The sequence below is a fragment of the Barbus barbus genome (genome assembly GCF_936440315.1).
Source record: "Barbus barbus genome assembly, chromosome: 42".
NCBI lineage: Eukaryota > Metazoa > Chordata > Actinopteri > Cypriniformes > Cyprinidae > Barbus > Barbus barbus.
Window position 1 is genome coordinate 7,211,295 of NC_136720.1, and position 21,813 is coordinate 7,233,107.

At 37.5% G+C, this 21,813-nt stretch overlaps 2 protein-coding genes across 2 annotated transcripts in view; one reads left to right on the forward strand and one right to left on the reverse strand.

Moving 5' to 3' along the window:
* Positions 1 to 6,762, reverse strand: part of tafa5a (TAFA chemokine like family member 5a) — a 145,434-nt gene extending 138,672 nt beyond the window's left edge. Inside the window, exon 1 of the mRNA XM_079403399.1 lies at positions 6,065 to 6,762. Within this exon, the coding sequence (XP_079259525.1) occupies positions 6,065 to 6,176 (112 nt within the window). The 5' untranslated portion in view covers positions 6,177 to 6,762. The remainder of the gene's footprint in view (positions 1 to 6,064) is intronic.
* The window catches only part of LOC306861483 (uncharacterized protein), an 814,549-nt gene that overhangs the window by 264,546 nt on the left and 528,190 nt on the right, over positions 1 to 21,813 (forward strand). The window lies entirely within an intron of this gene.

A 21,813-nucleotide genomic window follows, 5' to 3' on the forward strand; every position in this document is an offset into this window, starting at 1 on the left:
GCTGTGATGTTACTACATCCCATTCATATACAGTAGCATTTTGTGATCCATCAAGCCAGGAAAGCTTTTGAATCATGTTTCTGAGATGTCTTGTCAGACTCAACCATGCATCACAGTCTGGCAGCCTGCTAAGGTTTTTGGCAAAAGACACATTTGCATGATTGAATGCAGTTGACTTCCACACAATTACCTCTTCTCTAACATGCATTTGTCAAGCAACCCACTCTTTTCTTAAGTACCTATATGACTTCAACATAAATGCACCAGCCTTTTTATAACATATGTGTTTTTTTCTCCATTTCGGTCGCAAGTCTTTTCTGACTGGAAGTTTTTTTTGTTTTTTGTTTTTTTTTTCGCCAACAAATGGTCAGTGTTATCAGGATGTTGTTTGCATCATTACGTCAAACTAAACATTACATGAGTTGATTTATTTCACATGCACTCATATGCATGATTTTGTTATTTTATAGCAATAAATTACATTAATAAAAATACATTGACTTAAATAATAATAATAAACATTTCAAACTGTTGCAGGTTTAGTCAAAGTTATTAGGGTTTTTTGGCATAAAAATCTAAAATAATTTTGGTAAAAGACTTGTGGATGAATTTATGAACACTATTAATAATAATAATTATTATTATTATTATTTCCTGAAATCATGCGGTAGGGATTGTCTTACTTAAACAGGGTTGTGCCATTGATTAACAAAATTTGTTTACCTTAAATGGCATCAAAATTATAATGTCGTATGATTAAATTTTTTGGGTAGGTTAAAGAAGGTCAATAGGTTGCCTCTACAGCTTTTAAAAAAGTAATGGGACACCAGAGTGTACCCTATTTGTGGAAAGTTCAATTAGTGTAACATGTTATTCCCATGTCTTCTTATAGCGGAGCGGCACATTTTTATCCATCTGTTTCAGTCTTACTATCTGTTTCTCTCTCTTCCTTCTTTTTTATCTTTCATCCACTTCTCAACAGTGTTTCCACCCCAGACATTTCCTGTCACAGCCCGTGAGCGACCACGCGTTGATGGAGCCCTCCAGGAATTAAAAACGCCAGAGTGGCATTTTCTTTCAAGCAATTGGTTTCCCCAATAATAAACAAGTGGAGTCATTTTAACAGCCTTCCACAAGTATGTTTGTAGTCTTTCCTGTCTTTCTACGCCCTTAGAGCAGTGTGTGTGTATTTGAGGTTACAACTGATCATTAAAATTCACACCCTCTTCGTTACATCAACCAAAAATGGAGCCAGATTGTTAGCAGCATGCACGTCCCCTTAAATGAAGAAGACCCTTGTGTTAAATGTCAAAAGTGATGTTTTATGCATGCTACTGTGCCTATTAAAACTAATACCAAATTTAAATTAATTTATGGTGTAACACGCAGATTTAAACAGCAATTAGTGATCAAATTTATGACAGCCTGGAGGAGACGTCAGGCAACCAGGTTCACATTAATAAACACTAAGCATTCATGCATTCATTCATTCTCATTTACCAGTGTAAACCAGTGAGCAAAAAAGACAGTTGTTAGCCAAACTAGATGCTAATCTGCTTTTTTCTTAACACAGGCTCAATTTACCATTACATCAAGAAAATGTTCTGCTAGCCACCAAATCTTTGTTTTTCCACAGACCATTTTCTGAAGAACCAACAATTTAAAAAATGTCCTTCTGTAACTTTTAAGATAATTACACCCTTAATTACATTTGTAGAGAATGTAATGTTATGCACAGTGAATTTGAAGTGAGCACTGACAGTGACAGTTAAACATTCGGTGTTATCCAGTCAAATTAGCAGACTAGAATGAACTGTTGTATAGTATTCCTTATCTCTTGTATAGTATCCCACACAGTACATGTAAAAACAAATAGATTCATATCATGAATGATAGAAACCATATTCAGTACTTTGATAATAGTTCCAGTCGTTCAACAATGTTTATCAAAATTTTAAAGTTTCACAATGTGTTACATGCATTTTAACTTTGCAAAGATCCCTGCACAAGAGTGACGACTATGGACAAAAAACCGTGTAAGTCCTTGGAGCTGATAAAATATTCATCCATAAAGATGCCTTCGTTTCTGTAAGAGTTTCATGATGTGCTCGCTAGGCCAAACAGAAAACTTGACAAGTTCCACAAGCCCACGTCTTTACCCTTTGATGCGGACAGTGGTTAAATTGCTTGTGCAGTGGAAAGGGCCTTTGGGTTGCTTTAAAATAGCCAAGAATATTATAATGATTAAATGCTTATTGTACCATATTCCATTTCTTCCATTCACCATTTCCCTTTCTTTCTTTCTTTCTTTCTTTCTTTCTTTCTTTCTTTCTTTCTTTCTTTCTTTCTTTCTTTCTTTCTTTCTTTCTTTCGTTTTGCTTTACAACTAAGACCTCCAGCAGTATTTATGATCAAATTGTAGTCTTTAATTACAAAAAATTACTTCTGCCCTTATAAATGGTTTTGATAATGACCACAGACTGAGAGTGTGTATGCATTTATGCATTTGTGAATGTTAGAGCAATGTGTCAGACTACATGAGCTGTTTTCATGGGGGATGTGTGAATGTGCTGCAATGCATTGTGGGATGCTTTCAGTGGGCGGGGCTATGGCAATGCGGGTCGGTCCTGTAGCAGGTATGATTCATCAGGGAACATAATTGACCCTGTGGGAGGTGTGATGGAGGAGGAGAGCATGGTGTGCGCATCTCCTTTTTCTGCTCTTCTTTTCCTTTTTTGTTTTCTGTTTACCTGTTTTAGCTCGCTTTCTATTAGTATTTCTTCTTCTGGTAACACTTTATTTTAGGGTCTCTTAACTAGATTATAAGCATGCATATTACTAAAATATTAGCCATTTATTAGTACTAATTAAGCACATATTAATACCTTTTTCTACATCAACTTATTATACATCCCTAATCCTACCAAATACCTAAATTTAACAACTACCTTACTAACTATTAATAAGCAGCAAATTAGGAATTTATTGAGGAAAAAGGTGTAGTTAATAGTGAATAAGTGTTTCCCATTCTAAAGTGTAACCCTTATTCTTTGTCTTTACACTTTGTATTTGTTTACAGGGACATACAGTACCCAGTGAATATTAGTTCACACACTCATAAACACAAAGCATCATATGCTTTCGGCACCATCTGATTTTACTGATGGTCAAGCTGTCTGAGCATTTGCATAAATATACAATTATAAAAACACTACATCCTACCAACATAATTATCACTATATATAAAAATATACTGGATGTCATCAAAGTGTTAGGGTTATGAATATTACTCTGAATAACGCATTCAAAATTATACATAATGTGTATGTCAAATATTGTATAAATATTATATAATGTACACTCTAAAAAATGCTAGGTTAAATACAACCCAGTGCTGGGTTGTTTTCAATCAATAATTGGTTTAAATGTTTAACCCAACCTTCTGGGCAGTAACCCAATCGCTGGGTTCGTCCATATTTTAACCAGCACTGGTTTGTATTTAACCCAGCATTTTTTAGAGTGTACTTATATACTGTACTTAGAATATGATGACGATATGATGATTATTATTATTATACAAAATAACAAAAATGTGAAATAATATAGTTGTATATGTATAAGTAGAAATACTATAACAATTACTAATTATATTTTTTATATTTACAGAAAAATAATGATGCTTCCCTGTGCAGAATTCACTGCCATGATGTTAGCGTAATATGGGTGGGGTTTTTTTGTATGGCTATGTGATTGCTAGAGTATTCTGGAAAGTTACTAGGGTTCTGCAAGGCGGGTGCATACTAGACCAGGTCAAACAATTATATCTTGGTCTGTAGTTATTGCTCAGGGCGCTACTATTGTGTAACTCTTTGAGATGGAGAGGCGTCATTTGCCAGGTGAAAACTATAAGATTCTAAAATTATAATCTGACTGCTTAGAAAAGTAATGGCACACCTCTCATTTACAACTTGCAACACTATGTATCATTCTTCTCCTTAATACAAATGGTATGGAAAAAAAAAAATGGAAACACTTGGGTAAACTCTGTTTGAGCAATATTCCTTTGTGGTAGTAATAGTGAAATTTGCATTAGCAAGTTCTATTGATTAATAAATAATATATTATATATTAATTCATATTTGATACTTGTTAATCTAAAGGTATTAAGTAAGAGTCTTCTAAAATAATGCAATTATTCTGTGTTTCTGATTGGAACACAAGTTTGAACAATGCATCTGTGGCTCTAACAAAGCACGTATGTTGAGTAGCATCCAGAGGAGGGAGCTAGCGGACAGAACAAAGCGCTCCCCATATCATTCATTAAACAGTCATTACAAAGTATTACAAGTATTTGCCATCATATATTGCTTGATATTAATTTGTATAGCTGCAGTACAGCATGAGTACCATTCTGCTATCACTAACCTCAGATAATCATTTATTTCCCCTCTCTATTGCTCTCTGAAACAAACACAATCTCCTGTACAAGGATGACATTTGTAGCGGATACTTTGACGATATTTTGCTGTGAGATGCTAATATAAAGAGGCAGCAACTGCATGACTCACTAGTGGGAATGCAGACCTAATTTCAGTTGTGTTTGTGCATTCATCACACAAAGCTCGCTATAAATAAACAAATCAACCATCAGAACTTGGTTTGTGTCTCTGCGTTTATGTTTTCAATCTCCTCTGCGAGTAATACCAGCTCGAGCTGTGAGGTGCCAGTCTGGGGTCTTGACAGCAACTCAGACATAGATGTCGTGCGGTGGGTAACCCATCTAGATGAAGATTAATATCACAGACAACAAGCAGGTCAGGGCAGAGCTGCAGAAGCTGATTTGCTCAGATAGACACGGAGAAACAAACACCCAAATAATAAAAAAAGAAAGAATACACTGCTAACCACGAAAAAACATTTAAATATTGACTGTAGCCAAGCAGAGAATAAATCATGCTATTGCAGGAGATCAATTGAGTGAATGCAGAAATATCTATGCACATATTTACATTCATATTAGTTCAGAGGAGAACTGCAGGTACAGTGGCACAGGTTAAACATCCCCAGATATAGTCCTCCCAGCCAGGCCTGGGTTAGAAAAACAATGCCACATTTCCAGACATACAATTCTGTGACTGTCTGCTTGTGCATTTTTTTTTTTTTTTAATTATTATTATTATTATTATTATTATGTTTACCTGTATGCGTGTGTCTTATAGTGCAGTCATGTGGATTTCTACCAAATTATTAACTAAAGAAAAAATGTATCTGTCAAAGAGTCAAAGTTTTATTCACACAGCAAAAAGATCATCAGTCACCATCTCAGCTAAAGTAATAAATCAACTGAGCTTTTAATGGGCTCAGATTATATATCTAGATATAGCAAAGTGGTTTCAGATAACATATTTCTTAATACTAATGTCAAAATGGTCTGGATACATCTTATTTTTCAACTAGGTGTAGTAGCTACTAAAGTGGTTTCAGAGGAAAGGCCTTTTTACTTAAAATATAAGGTCTGTTAAATTTATAAAACAAGTTTAAGAACAAGTCCTTGCTCTTGTGTTTCAGGTTAAAATATATGCATAAACACCATGGACAGACCTGATTTCTGTGGGAGGTTTCAAGATATCAATCATGTCTGTGTGTTAATGAGAGGGGTTGTGTGAGTTTGACTTTGCATGTCTAATAATGCATTTATGACTGCTTAGATTTATTTAATCTTATCCTTGCAATTAGATGAAGGGATCTATTTTTCTTCGTTTTAGTAATGTTTAAGTTCAACACTGCACCATAGTATTATAAGATCCAGCAGGTATATTTCTAGATCGTACATGCACATGTTCCCTGCCCTTGAGTAGCAAGTTAAATGTGTAGTCATGTCTAGGACATGCTTTTGGCAATTTTCATGAGCTCATCTCTCCTGGAGGATCCATGATTTTGTTTGTAGGTGTGTATGTGTGAGTGAGTGACACGACAAACACTATACATTATCCTTAAGGTCACATCAATGAAGTGTAACACATCCTTACACACGTAAGACGCATCGCACACACCGCAAACTCACCGCAGTACACGATGAGAAGCGCCGTCAACAGCAGCACAGCCCAGAAAGTTGTCGACATCCTCGGCCAGTTAATCGCATCCTTACGCTTAATCGATCTGACCGCCGGAGCCATGGAAACGCGTGTCGTGAAATCGGCGATAAATTCAGCGTTACAAACCCTCCCGTCCTCTGAGGAAACGTCTCTCTCCACGAGTGATTCTTAAAAAAGACATTTTGAAAACGAACCGCTCATTTCCAAATCCCCTCAGTAGTCTCTAAGTCCAGTAAATCGAAAATAAAGTCTCTAGTTGAGGCGTGATCGATTCAGTGAATCCTGGGAAACGGATAATCCAAAAAACAGGCGCGTGAATTCAGATTTTGTCATAAATATTAATCTGTCGACGGCACTGTGTCCGTCACGTCAAAGCTCCGTATAGAAAAACGAAAATATACTCAGTAAAGATTAAATTATTTACGTCGCAACGCCGTGAGAACTAGCTAAAAAACTGCTCGGTTGGTCTGTGAGGACGTGTTTGATTTCTCTCCGACTCCCAGAGAAAAGATCCCATCGCAAAGCGTCTGGATTTGGCAAATATTCGCTAAGAAGGGATCGAAGTCCCGATCAGGAGACGATGAGGAACATAAAGAGCTGTGAGCAGATGCAATGGAAAGATCTAGAGAGCTCTGAAGCTGCGCAGACTGAAACTTCGTGCCGCCTCAACTTTTACTTACGAGCGACGACGCGAAAAACCCAACACTCTCCCTTATAATTAAGGAACCTGTTTAATCTTGCAATGCAGACATCTTCCTTGATTACAACTGGAACGCTCTCCTTTTGATGCGTCTAGCTGGAGAGCAGGCTCTGTTTTTAATTTGGCATGCAGATTATTTTACCCCAGCACATATTTTCTTTATCTTTTATTTCATCCATCAGTCTCGTATGCTGCACTTATTCGTGACGTGTGGTTAACAGGTTCTACACTCGGGTGCGTGCGTTTAAAACTTTTTAAAAATATCTGCAAAAACTCAGAGCAGAGGACATCTTTGTGGAATTTTTCAGCACCAAAGGTCTGAACAGCTCCCACCCACACTATTGTCATTAGAAAGTGGCCATATTAGGAATCTTTTAGTCACTTGCAATGCTAATATATATATATTTTTGAGAGAGCGATATATATGTAGAGAGAGAGAGAGCGAGCGAGAGAGAGAGAGCGAGAGAGAGAGAGCTATCTCTATCTGATCTGACCTTTAAAACTAGTTAATATCAATAAAAAAATAGTTGTAATTGGTATAACACAAATTGCGTACTTTGTTTTCTCAATTCCCTTCTGGTGATTACAAAAAAAAATAAATAAAAAAAATAAAATAATAATAATAATCTATATTATATTCTATATCAGAGGTTAATTCAGTCATGTCAAATGTTTTTATTGATGGTACCACACAAAATATTTAAGAGGGTTTATTCACACTTGGAGTAATAGCAAGTTTGACAGTATTTTAAATAACAGGAAGGTGATAGATAGATAGATAGATAGATAGATAGATAGATAGATAGATAGATAGATAGATAGATAGATAGATAGATAGATAGATAGATGTACACCATAAAAGTGATAACCCACATTATAATTATTTTTTCACCTTAAAGAGACATTTGTACCTTACACCCCCCCCCCCCCCCCCCCCCCCCCACTGTTTTAAAATATGGCATGACAATACTTAAGTATGAAACTGAGAAAACATTGTCAGGTGCCAGATAAGACAAATATATTTTCAATAAAGCCAATTTCTTAAGAGTGTAGTATTACAATAGTGGGAGCTGTCCACATTGTGTGGTGCTGAAACCTGTTCTCTGCATACAGTTTCTCATAGAACCATTACTATCCATTATAAACAGAACATAAAGTTTAAATTAAACAATTTATTTTGCTTTGTATTATTTATAAATAATTGTAAGGGAACCCACTGAAACTCTCTCAATGAGATGTACTGCATAAGAATAATTTCCTAGTGGAGACATGGCTTAGAAATGCCACATGACTTTGCAGCTGCTTTGAGGTGTTTCACCCTTCCCCTTTCTCTTCGAAGTGTGAGTTTCCATTCCACTATGTCCCTTTCAGGAGTCTGCACTGCTCTGTCTCTCTGTGGTTGTGCAGTGAACTACTTAGCAGGAACGCCTCTTTATGTAGTCGCTTGTAATCGACTAAGCGTTGACCTTTCACATCACTCTTCTTTTGATCTTTCCACACTCTTCTTCCCCTGTATTAGAATTGAGATTTGTCTTTGAACTCCAGCATGGAGGCTTTCCTTCTATGTCTTTTCCCTTTTATTTACTGTAATTTTCTTTCAAATCACAAAGACACAAAGCCATACTGTTAGCAAAGCTGAGATTGCTGTAAGGCCTTTTGGAGAGCTTATTATCACTGGCAATTAAAGTTACAGTTTACTACAAAAATGGAAATTCTGTCATGAATTTATCACCTTCATCTTATTTCCAAACCTGTGTAATTTTGTTTGTTACTTGGAATATACACAGAGATGTTTAGAATAATTTTGACACTGGCATTTTTTCATAAAAAAACAAGAAAATATTGTGATACTTTTAATCATTTTATTTTGTGTTTAAAAAAAAGAAGAGGCACCGGTCCAGAACACATGCGCATATGAGTGAAGCCCTTCATCAAAAAGCCACAGCATGGGTGGGGGAAATAACCAAATATGTCCTTGCAACTGTAACACCGTCACCTCCTGATAAAAGAAACACTCTTTGTTTATTATCAGGACACAGGACACAGAGCTGCTATTGTCTGATAATCATTAAAAGCATTTTAAATGGTTTTCAAGTTTAAACAAGGGAAAAGGTGTGTGGCCAAGTATGCTGACCCATACTCAGAATTTGTGCTCTGCATTTAATCCATCCAAGTGCACACACACAGTAGTGAACATATACCCGGAGCAGTGGGCAGCCAATGCTGCGGCGCCCAGGGAGCAGTTGGGGGTTCGGTGCCTTGCTCAAGGGTCTCACCTCAGTCATGGTATTGAGGGTGGAGAGAGTGTTGGTTATTCACTCCCCCACCTACAATCCCTGCCGGACCTGAAACTCGAACCCACGACCTTCAGGTTACAAGTCCAACTCTCTATCCATTAGGCCACGACTGGCATAGAAACAAACCAATATAGCTCAAATGTTGAGATGAGTACAGCAGTAGAGCAGAGAGAGCAGTTTTAAAATTAAGCGAAAAACATTTTTAACAGGTAATATCACATTCATGGAACTTTCATTCTAATATTGTTTTAAACATGAATTATACAAGTATTCCAATATTTCAGACACTTTTTAATATAAATTCTGCTTAGTCAACTCTTAGTCAAAACTTTTTTTTTTTATATTGCTATATATGCTATGTAATATCATATTGGAATAATTACTGCATATTATATATATATCATAATTTTGCAAAAGAAAATAACTTGCACCCCTTCTGAAGTGGCTTTGGATTATGTCACAGACTTCCGTTACTTTTCAACCCCTTCTCTAACAGTACACTGAAAAAAAAAGTAACCTAAAATGGTTACATCTAAATTAAAATGTTTCCTCAACAATGTATTTGAATATGGCTAAATCAACAAGATAAATACTTTAATTTATACCAACAAAATTAACTTGTATGGGTCAAACCCTTTTTCCTGTTGAAAATCCCTGTTTCCCTTAAAAATAAAATGGGTTGCAAACTTTAACAGGAATCTATAGAGACAAACATGATAGAAATCCGGTAGATGCTGAGTGTAAAAATGTGAAATCCCTCTACATGAAGGGATAATCCTAACCCAACTGTTTTGACCCTGGAGAATGACCCCCAGTTATCAAGTCAGGTCCAAGAATAATCAACATTCATACCAATATTTTTTTGTTCTCATTCACAGAATAAGAAAATATCCAGACTGGCCTTTAATTTTTTTTGATAGTGGTGTTGGTAATTTCCCTCTCTAGTAATTTCTTCTTAGAAACAATGCGGCTTGTTCCAAGGGCGAATGTGAGTTGTGGAAATATGAGATCTCTTCCTGTGGTATGAAATAGCATTGTTATTTTCAAATCTAATGGAAGCACATTATCAACATGGGAGCACATTCTCTGAGATTTGGGCTGAAATGATTCTTTATAACCCAAGATAAATGGGCTGTCTTGCAATCTAGCAAACATGACTTAGGGAATGTACTGTAGTTCATAGTGCATTAGCTCCTCTTCACTTGTTACAAGTGGCAGGCTGAAAGGGGTGGAAATAAATATTTCTAAATGATACTACAATTGAAACATTTTCACACTGGACTAGCAAGCAAGTTGGAGTACTGATCATTAGTTTTGTGGATTCACTATTATACTATAACATCCATTTATTATTGAATCTTGCCTGCAGCCTTTACATGACTCGGAAATGCAATGATTATTGGCTTGTTTACTTGGGTGGAATTCAGATAGTAATTTCAGCAACAGCTCCATTCTGAAAGCCTAAATTATTGCTAGAAACATCCTGCCAAAAGCAAAACAAAATGAGATTTGCCATAACCAGTGAAGGTTTGGATGTTGCAAGCAAGCCGATATGTACAAACGGGCAACCAAGCATCACTTTCTGATACCAGTCAAAAATCGACACAATTTTGTCTCGTAGTGTGTTTCATTTCACACGCTGCTAAGTATTAATGTGTGCAAATGGTCGTAGAATCATTTGTTTCAGATGTTTTCATTGATTGTTCTGCAGCCAGTAAATGAACAGGCTTCTCAGAAATCATGACAACAATCATCTGTACGAACACTATTGTTAATATTGCAGTATTCACTCCACATGAAAAGCAGATTATTATCGCATAATGAAGTCTGTGTCAACAATGACATGATGGAGTGGATTCCCTCGCAAGAATGTTTTTCTTTTGGAATTAAGAAGAAAAAAAAAAACTTTTAATGGGATCCAGACAATAACAATTATCTACAGGCAAATTTGCTTTCTTCTGAATATGGTCCCATTAATTGTATTTACGTACTTTCAAATGAAGTATGTCGAATGCTTTTAGTCAACGATTCCCAAAGCAATTTGCATGGTAGTGAATATATTTCATTGGGATCTGAAATGGTCCCTGGATGTGTTTCTGCTCTGCTTGGGAAATTATGAGCAGGATGTTCATGGGTTTGCAGTGATTACAGCCTCCTTCATGTATAAGTGGAGATATGTGTGTAAAAACGTTAATTGTATTGCCCTACAAGTACAACACCAGTGCTTCAAGAGCTATATCAAATCAGCCTGATCTCGCTGTTATACTCTACGTAGGTATCTGTATGTAACACTTACGAAAAGTACAGTACATATTTGGATATATGCTGAAATGTAAGGATTTATCGACATCAAGGAAAAAAGAACATTAATTATATCATAAATACTTGGAAAAGCACACACCTCTCAATAAAAGTTCTAAAAGCTAAAATGCATATCAGAGCAAAATCCAAGCCCTGAGGTCAAAACAAGTGCATCTAGAGCTCAGAGACAGGATTGTGTCAAGACAGAGATCTGGGGAAGTGTTAAAAAAAAGGAAAGAAAAATAATGAATAAATAAACCAATAAATAAATAATAACTTCTGCTGAATTGAAAGTTCACAGAAGCATTTAGCCTCCATTATCCTTAACTGAAAACGTTTGGACCAACCAGGGCTCTTCCTAGAGCTGGCCTCCTGGCCAAACTGAGCAAACAATGAAGAAAAGTCTAGATTAGAATTGTGACCAAGAAGCTGATGGTCCCTCTAATTGAGCTTCATGATCATATCTGGAGATGAGAGTAACTTACAGAAGGACAAGCATCACTGCAACACTCCACTGATCTGGGCTTTATGGCGGTTTAGCCAGACTCAATTCTCTGCTCATTGAAGACACATGAAAACCCACTTGGAATTTCCAAAAGAAGCCCTAAAGGACTTTACGACTGTGAGAAACAAGACTTTCCAGTCTGATGAACATTAGTTCTTAGCATTATGTATGGAGGAAAGCAGGCACTGCTTATCACCTGCAGAGTGCCATCCCAAAAGTAAAGCGTGCTGGTAGCAGCCTCATGCTGTGGGACTGTTACTCACCAGCAGGAACTCAGAGACTCGTCAGAGTAGAAGGAACTCTCAGTGCAGCAAAATATAGAGATAGCCTTAATGAAAACCTAGTCCAGAGCATTCAGAACCTCAGACTGGGTATAATGTTTACCTTCCAACAAGACAATGACCCTAAGTACACAGCAAGAGTGGCTTATGGACAACTTTGTGAATGTCCTTGAGTGGCTGAGTGAAAGCCTGGGCTTTAACCCAATCGAACGTTTCTGGAGAAACTTGAAAATGTCTATCAGCCCCTATCTAATCTAATAGGTTATAAGGTAAAGAGGTGAGGAGAAGAATTCAGATGTGCAAAGCTTGGTGCATCACACCCAAAAATAATTTAGGCTGTAAAGGTGCCTTAACTACAGTAAGTGCTGACTTAAGGGTATGAATATCTATGCAAAGTATCTATTTCAGTATTTCTTTTTTTAATAAATTTTAAATTTTATTATTGCTTTTATTTATGTATTTATTGCTTTGTCATGGTGTATGGTGTGTAGATTGATGTGAAAATAAATTAACATAAGGCAGCAACATAAAAAATGGAGGGGTATGAATATTTTCACAAGGCACTGTGTGTGTGTGTGTGTGTGTGCATGTTTATGTGGTTTATGAGGACACAAATTTGTATAATGACATGGGTATGACAGAGGTATTACAATATGAAGGTGGTTTATGAGGACACTGCCTATGTCCCCGTAACTCAAAAGGCTTAAAAAACATACTAAATGGTGTTTTTTTGAAAATCTAAAAATGCACAAAATCTCCTGTGAGGGCTAAGTTTAGGTGTAGGGTTGGTGTAGGGCAATAGCACACACAGTTTGTTCAGTATAAAAACCATTACGCCTGTGGAGAGTCCCCATAAACCACAAAAACCAACATGTGTGTGTGTGTGTAGTCAGCTTTGTATGTTCTAGTGTCTAGACAAACATATTAAGTAGTAAAGCGCAGAACAATACTTGCATGTGAATTCTCAGGAGCTAATGTTCTACATCATTCAGAAGCAGTCTAGCATACTGTGTCATGTCATATGTGTAGTTTTTATTTATGATTATATATGATTCACCATTGTTAGGTTGCTCCAACACTTTCAGGTTGGTAAAATAATTATAAATAAATAAAAATAAACCTTCTGTGAACTTTTAACCCAACAAAGCACTTTCTTTTTCTTTTTTTGGTCCCCTCAAAGGTATTGATACCAACCACCACTGCTGAGTTGATGTTGTTTTTCATTCAGAGGTGACGGAATAGAATGTGATACATTACTTTAGCTGGCTGCCACCTTCTGTTCAGAAATTAGCTGGTCAGAAGGGTCATGTTCCTGGATTGCCACAAACGTCCAATGTCATGACTCCTGCCGGAGACCCCAGTCCATCAAAGTGGAAATCTTCCAGATGACCTCAGTTTCACCAGTGATCTATGACTAGGAAGTGGTTGTTGTCTGATGAGAGCTGGGGAAAGTACTTCCTCCCAACTGTTATTAGAATGTTCATGGTCTCTTCTTGAATTGATTGTGGGAAGCTGGTGCATAAAGTTCCAAAATATCGTTGCAAACCTTGGCTCTTTTTTTTTGGCACAAAAATACACAAAAGTTGTGTTTACATGCACCCATAATGTGTAGAATTGGACTGATGGGTCAATCAGACTGAAAAACCTTCTTGTAAACACCTCAATTGATCTGACTAATCTTGATCCATTGTACATGAAATAGTCAGATACGACATGAAAAAAATATAAAAATAAATAAGCAGGTAAATACTCAAATTAGACTTTTTCTCAATTTAGATTCAAAAATACCTTGTGCACATGTGGTTTATTTACACCTCATGTCTTACAAACTGCTCTGTGCTGTGGAAGTGACTGAATACTTACTAAACATTTGCTAAAAAAGCTCTTCTGACAGAAATGTCAGATTTCTTTGAATATGTGTCTTTAAGACTGTATTGATTGTACTTGAAACAAATGGTTTACTTGTTTAAATGTTATTATATTTTAGAAGTTAGCTTGTACATTTCTATTTTTTAAATTCCCACAAATGCCCCACAAATCTTATTATAAGTATAAGTGCATTCATTATAAGTGCATTACCGTTATCATCATTTTTGTTTGTTTTCAAAAACTGAGGTGCAAGACAATATTGTTTTCTGAAGTAATCAGCAACATCACACAGATGATTATTCTTAAAAGAATAATTTACCCCAAAATTATTATTCTGTCATCATTTACACATCCTCATGAATTATTCAATTTGTAAATCAGTATAATTATGTTCCAAACCTATATGACTTCATTGCTTCTGAACACAAAAGAAGAATTTCTGAAGGAGAGTTAATGAAGCAACATGTAATGTAAAATAAGTCCATACTTTTTTGAATACAATGAATTTGGACATTTAGCATACTGTTTTTCACATACTAAATAGTTTGGATGTATTCGATTTCAGATGCAATCCTGGTTTTCTTAGTTCCTGTCGTAACTCATTCATATGTTGATTAGTCCCGCTTATGCCTTATGTTCTCCCTCACTTAGCCAATGCATTTATGTTTCCCTGGTTTGATTGTGTTTCCTGTATTCCTGAGTTGCAGAGTGTTTTGTTTTGTCTACATTGAATAAACAGTGTTGCACAGAGATCCTCAAACTTACTCTCTTTGCCTGAACCTGCCCGCTACAGAATGATCCTTTTAATAATCATGCTTTAAGAATTTAAGTCATTATTCACTGAAAACCCTCTCCCAAAACTCTGAAATGGACTACAAAATTTGTGTTGAGAAGAAAAATACCATGTCAGTTTGAAAGCATTGATCTAAGTTTGCATCATATTTCAATTAAAAGCTACAGCAGAGGGGAATTGTGCTCTGTTGTCATTCACTTCAAAAGATTCAGTAATGAATGAATAATATGTACTACTTTTACAATTTGACTGCTCTGTTCAACAGAAGAAAGACGTTCAATGATATGCTTACATGAGAGTAAGCATATCATTGCAGAATTTTCAGTTATCTAAAACAATGTTTCAGTGAAAGATATTTTAGGTGTTTCGAGTTATGCATTTTTTTCTTTCCTTATTTAAACTAGGACCTGATTGAATGAAAGAAAAAAAAAAAGAAAAAAAAAATGGCGTTTGTAGGTTTTTTTTTGTTTTTGTATTACCTGAAATAATGCCCAATGGCTTAACAATGTTCATAATGCATTAATATAATTCACAAAGCATCAATTTGCCTGTGATAAATTAAGGAGGATCCAAGAAAATATCTACTTAAGTTGCATGTAATGGTCTTAGAGGCTCTCATTAATTTACAAATGCTTTTACATGCTACTTAAATCGCAATGATTTTGGGAAAAGTGCCATATAGATTAAGTACTACTTACATCTGAGTAATGTTCTACTTGCTTCGGGAAAGCCCGTCCTGATCAGTTTCAATCAGCTCTGAATGTTCCAGTCAGTTTATGGAACTCACACCGAGCAGACTGAATCTGTTTTCTTGTCAAATTAGATATTAGCATTAACAACGTGAGGAAAAAAAAAAAAAAAAAAAAATTGACAGCCTTTTTTTTTTTTTTAGGTTTTATACAGTTTGATACAAAATCATTACAACCTTTGCCTTTTACTGTTGTAACTTTTTTCTGCTATCCAAAATGTTTCTGGCTCTGCACTGGCCTGCCTGTTAGTGATCCAGCCACTGAAGCTTGTAGAGTCTTGTCAGCACTACAAAGTAAAATCTATCATCCCTGTGCAACTCCATAACTCTTCTTCACTTGCTATTTATTCCTGCTTTCTCTCTCATCCCTCACTAACACCTCCCCTGCCTCTCCCTTCCATCACTGTCAATCAGAGAGAGATTGGAGTGTGCAGCTGTTCTAACACCCACAGAAAGAAAGACAGACAGACATACATTTATTCTGGACAGGACATTATACTCCGTCCCAGAGTGCAGTTTGGAAATATTTGTCAGCTGTATACAGTAATGGTATGTTGCATCCAGTTGAGTTCTTTGATATGTGTTGTTAATAAAAATGGCAAAATTGCAAAGGCAACATGTATCAACAATACTTTAAGTTGTCTTTATCAGAATAAATAGCTCTTCATTAAATCATGGATTATTTATGCCAATAACATAATAACACATTTGTTGTGAAACACTGAATTTTGACTGAAGGATTTTATTATTATTTTTTTTTTCTCCTCTCTCTCCATATTGATTTGCTTGACAGTTAAGGACATTCTGTCCTTTATGCTCAGCAGTTTTGAGCATGATTAAGTGTTCATTACATCTTGCCCTCCTGCTGACATAATTAATTAATCCCTGAAATAAATTATTTCGTACTATGTTTTATGTACACATAATAAGATAATCTAACAACTAAATATTGGTATATGAGGAATTTTTTTTTAAAACAAACCCCAGTTGGTTTTGTGAGTTGTGAAGTTTTATGAGTTTTGGAACAGATTTAAATGTTAACCTTTTTTTTGGGATTTTTACCATTAATTAGTTGAGCTTCCAAAAGAAAGCATCATTAGTATTGTTAACTAAGGTAGGCATCACTATTACTATAGCATATACTTAGGGTTATTTTTTTTTATAAAACCGAATAGCAAAACACTTCAGCGATGGCAATCCCCTGGCAATTAGCCATAGCCCTCTAGCGTTGTGGTGGCAGGTTTTACACAGTCAAGCACTACTAAAGATCTTGTTTACTTAAATAAAGTTGCAGTATTTCTTTTGGTCTCTGTCTACATTTATTCAGAAGGGAATTTGTCAACACAAACTGTAGTCATTAAAACAAAGGAGAACAAGGCAATGGGCCAGAAATGGTGTCTCTTTGTTCAGAAAAACAGGTCAACATGTTTAGAGGTTCTGGCAGAGATGATGTGAGCCTGTCCCATCACAGACTCTCAGTGGGTCTCCAGAGTGATTCTGGGCGTTCAAGGCTTTCCTCTGTCTCTTCAGAGCATTCTTAGCTGCCAATCAGGTGCTCAATCTGCGTCTGTGCCACATCAAGTCAGGAGTGTAGGCAGAAGTAGCACAGCCAAGCACCCGCCAATGACATCTGCGAAAGACATCTGCTCCCATCCGCTAAGGGCCTGCAAATCCCACCATTTATTTGTATGTCATCTAGCATGTGATATCCCTGCTGGTGGGGAAGAATAAGGGGAAAAAGACAGAAGGAGAGAGATTGAAAGGTTGGTCATCAGAAATATTGAGAAAGGCTGAAATTTGTTCATTGCTTCCAAGTCTGTAGCTCAGTGTATAGCCAGTCTTTTGACTTTTGGCATAAAGTCTGGTCCACATTGCAGATAATCCTGCCACAAACTGGAAGTGACAATTTGACATAGCCACAAACCACAGTTTGTTTTGTGTGCATTACAAAACTTCCCAATTAAATTTATTAAAATCTGACTTAAAAGGATGGAAACATTGTGGAAACAAATTTATTTTTGAAAAAGGTCTCAGTAACATTTTGAAATATTGTAAAAATTTTAAATACATTTTTTTTTTAGCTTGTTTAACATTGATAATAATAATTGAGCACCAATAACAATTGATAAAAAACGATTTCTAAAGGATTACGTGACACTGAGAGACAATGCAAGTATATAAAGTCTTTATATATAATGCATTATGAAAGTAATTTGAATGTATTAAATATGACCTGTAATGCACCTTATAATGCATTGTATAATGAATAAGTGCAACCACAGTTATAATAAGTTATAATATTTACCTATCCATTGTTACACCTTTATAAAGTATAATGCATTAAAACACATGCCAAACAAACCTGTAAATATTATAATAGGTTTTAACTTTGGTTACAATTATTTATGACATAATGCATTACTGCATACATTATGATCACTTGAAAACTTTATATATAATGCATTATAAAGGAAAAGTATTACCAAAATATCTTCCATACTTACAAATAATTGAATATATTACTTTACAGTAGCCTATATAGTAGTAAAACTATTTTTTGAATGGCTTGTCATGTGACACAGCATTGTTTTTTTTTTTTCTTTATTTCCTTTTTTTTTTCAGTGCAGACAGACAAATTGCTTGTCACTGAAAACTATTTGCATCTGGTTAGTACACAATGTTATGAGGTTCCATTTGAGTTAGGAAACTGCTTAGAAGGCAGCTGCCCATGCAGGCAGTAGACAGCTCACTAGGTTTTGGAACAGAGCTATGATGGCCTGTCTCTCTCTCTCTCTCTCTCTGCTTTAAGGAGGGGTGTGCCATGCCTTGTGACTGTGTTTGATGGATGGGGCCATTATTGTCCTCTCTGCAGTGAGCTGTAATACCACATCTTAAGTGCATGGTCTGCCTGGACGTCTCTATCTCACTGTGAACGCATGCATCTGTATACATACAAGCAAAATGGCAGTTGCATGATTCTGATCTTTCTTTAGACCACCATATTATACCACAAGGATTCAGGAGGTTAGTGGAAGGTCAGGCATATGTAGACTTCATCTCTTTTGACAAATGCACACTTCTGTAAATCCTAAGAAATGCTGCCAAGAACCTACAGGCTATCTATATCCATGTTTTCCTCTTAATGCAGTTGCCCACAATGTCTCTAGGGCTTTGTCCATATTCTTCTGGCCAAATGTTGCATTTAATGGTCCAGGGACAAGGGCATCTGAGATATTTATGCATTTGTTATTTCATGCATTCATTTGGAGGCAATCATGTTCCCAATATATTATTCTATTTCTCTACTAGACCAAGTATACAGCCTTGCTCTAGCAAGGTGAAGGTCAAGGGTTTGAATCGCACATCATACTGATAAAATGTACACTTTGACAGCATTGTAAATGCTTCTAGCGACTTCTAAGCAAATACATATAAATATAATCAGATGAAGCCTCTTCTACTTATGAAGTGGGTCTTATTCATAAAACAGGAGCGTTACAAATTTCGGAATAAATCTCTGTGTAAATTCACAGTAATCATTTTTAAAATAAACTGTTTAAGTAAAATCAGCTAAAAGTAAACAGTTGCATTATGGAAAACCACACAATGGTTTCACTACTCATTCACACAGAAATGATTTCTGCTTGTGTTTCATTAATGTCATATTCAAATTATGACTAAAGCAGAAAACTTAAAAAAAAATTAGCACTAGTCTATGTACTGTAAAATGGTCAGTTTTGTAAAAAAAAAAAAAAAGTCCTGAAACTGCTTCACTTTCTCCTATAGTTGAGTGGTTGGTGGGGCGAGAGAAAAGAAAGAAAATAGAAAGCATAGTTGGAAGCGTGTGATTGCGTTCTGCCTAATAAATGAAATTAGAGTAACTTTAATAAACGAGGATGAGGCAATAAGGAAACCCGCTGAGAAATTAGCCTTTCATCTAGCGAGCAGAATGAAGATTCTTGGCTGAGCGTAGCCCACAGCCACAATTTAACTGGAGAAACGGCTGGAAATTCAGTATTACTGTAAAGTGCCTCGATCTGAAAATGTGAAGCTGCTCCTCTTTTAGACTTCTCATACAACTGCACCATGTCAGATATGATTCTACACAATATCCTTCTTACACACACAGCTTACACAGCGTTAATAGAGCTCTAGTTCAGCGCTGACAGTCTGAGCTTTATGTAATGCAAGTCAGTGTGATATTCCCCAGAAGAATGTTAAAGCCCAGACACATTCATTATGTCAAATAGTGTCTCAGTTAGCAATCTGGTTGATGTTTCAAACAACTGCATCCCACCAATGGCATCAATAAACGATTGGGTCTAAAATCCTACACTACCCTTAAAGTGGCTATGTTAGTAGCCAAAGTAGCCATGCCTACACTTTTTTTCTTTTGACTACCATGAGCGACAAACCTTGAAGCTTCTTGCGCCGTTACATTTCTACCAGGGAGGGACCGGGACAATGTAGGACCGGGACAAGAGAGGTCTCCAGGGAGGATCAGGGGATCATGGTGGGACTGTGGGCTTGGACGGCCATGGCAAGAACCATGGAGGCGTGGACAGAGGGAGGAGCCAAGACGGAGGCTGGAGAGAGCTGGAGTAGGAGGAGCCAGAAAAAACCCAGGCCGCAGTCCTTATGAAGGCCCCCGGTGGAGCCGATGGAGGGAGGAGCCATGGTGGAGAACAGGCTGACGACTCCAGGGAGCCAACTGACGGCAGTGGAGCAGGTGGAGGTGGAGCCCGAGGCGGCGACTGAGAGCCGAAGAGCCAGGGTGACGCCGAAGATCCGGAGGTCCATGGCGGAGCAGATGGCTTCGGCAACCAAGGCGCAGGCGGAGATCCGGATGGCCACGGCGGAGCCGGAGCGACAGAGGACTGAGGTGGAGCAGTAGGGAAGGAGGAGCCCAACGGAGCTGGAGGGACGAAGGGACGAGGCGCAGCCAAAGGAGTGTAGTCCCGAGATGAAGGTAGGGGGACGACTGACCAAGGCGGAGCCGGAGGGACGAGGGAGCCCGGTGGAGACGAGGGAGCTGGAAGCCATGGTGGAGCCAATGGGTCGCAGGACTGAGGCATAGTCTGGGCCTCGGAGGCTGAAGGCGGAGTCGAGGGATCCTCCAGACTCAACGCACATGAAGCTGGAGATGGACAGACTGACAGCGAACACACCCTGCAAATGGTGGGCTGAGGGTGAACAGTGGGACTGACAGGATCCAGCCGAATGGGGAATGATGACAGGGAAAGACCGATCAGAGGAGGTGGGAGAGGGAGGTTGGGTGGGATTTCTTGCCATAGTGAGATAGCCGATGACGGACATACTTGTATTTCTGTATTCCAGTCTATTAAATCCTCCAGATCCTGTTCTGACTCACCCTCAGCGGTGGCGGAATGGGCGGGGCTTTCCTTAGCCCCTGCAATCTCCACGGTAATGTCCACCGTGGCTTGTGCTGTCGGCTCACACACCTGGTCAGACTCATAAGGCACACGCTCCAGGGCAATCGTCCGCTCTGTCGCTCCTGACAGGGTCTTCACTGGGGATCAGTCTCTGGGGCTCATCTAGGTGTCTATAGAGGTCATCTCTAGGTGCTGATCCACCATATGATCTGGATACGGACTGGATCCGTGTGGCTGCAGTGACCATCTGATCTGGATACAGTCTGGATCTGAGTGGCTACAGGGACCTTGGAATAAGAAAGAAACAGACTAATATTAGCGTAGATGCCATTCTTCTAACAATGTAACAAGTATATCAGGTGTTTTGGGAAGTGTTACCGGTTCCGGTTGACCTTATTAATGCAGCCTAACAATCCTTTAACGGATCTGAATTATAGAAATGCGATAGTGTATTATGTGTAAGCCAGGTTAAAGAGATGGGTCTTTAATCTAGATTTAAACTGACAGAGTGTGTCTGCTTCCCGAACAGTGTTAGGTAGATTGTTCCAGAGTTTGGGCGCTAAATAGGAAAACGATCTCCCGGCTGCAGATTTTGATATTCTAGGTAATATAAAATGGCCAGAGTTTTGAGATTGCAGCTGACGTGAAGGACTATAATGTGATAAGAGCTCACTCAAATACTGAGGTGCCAAACCATTCAAGGCTTTATAGATAATTAGCAAGATCTTAAAATGTTTAATAGGGAGCCAGTGCAGTGTTGACGGAACCGGGCTAATGTGGTCATACTTCCTGGTTCTAGTAAGAACTCTAGCTGCTGCATTTTGAACCAGC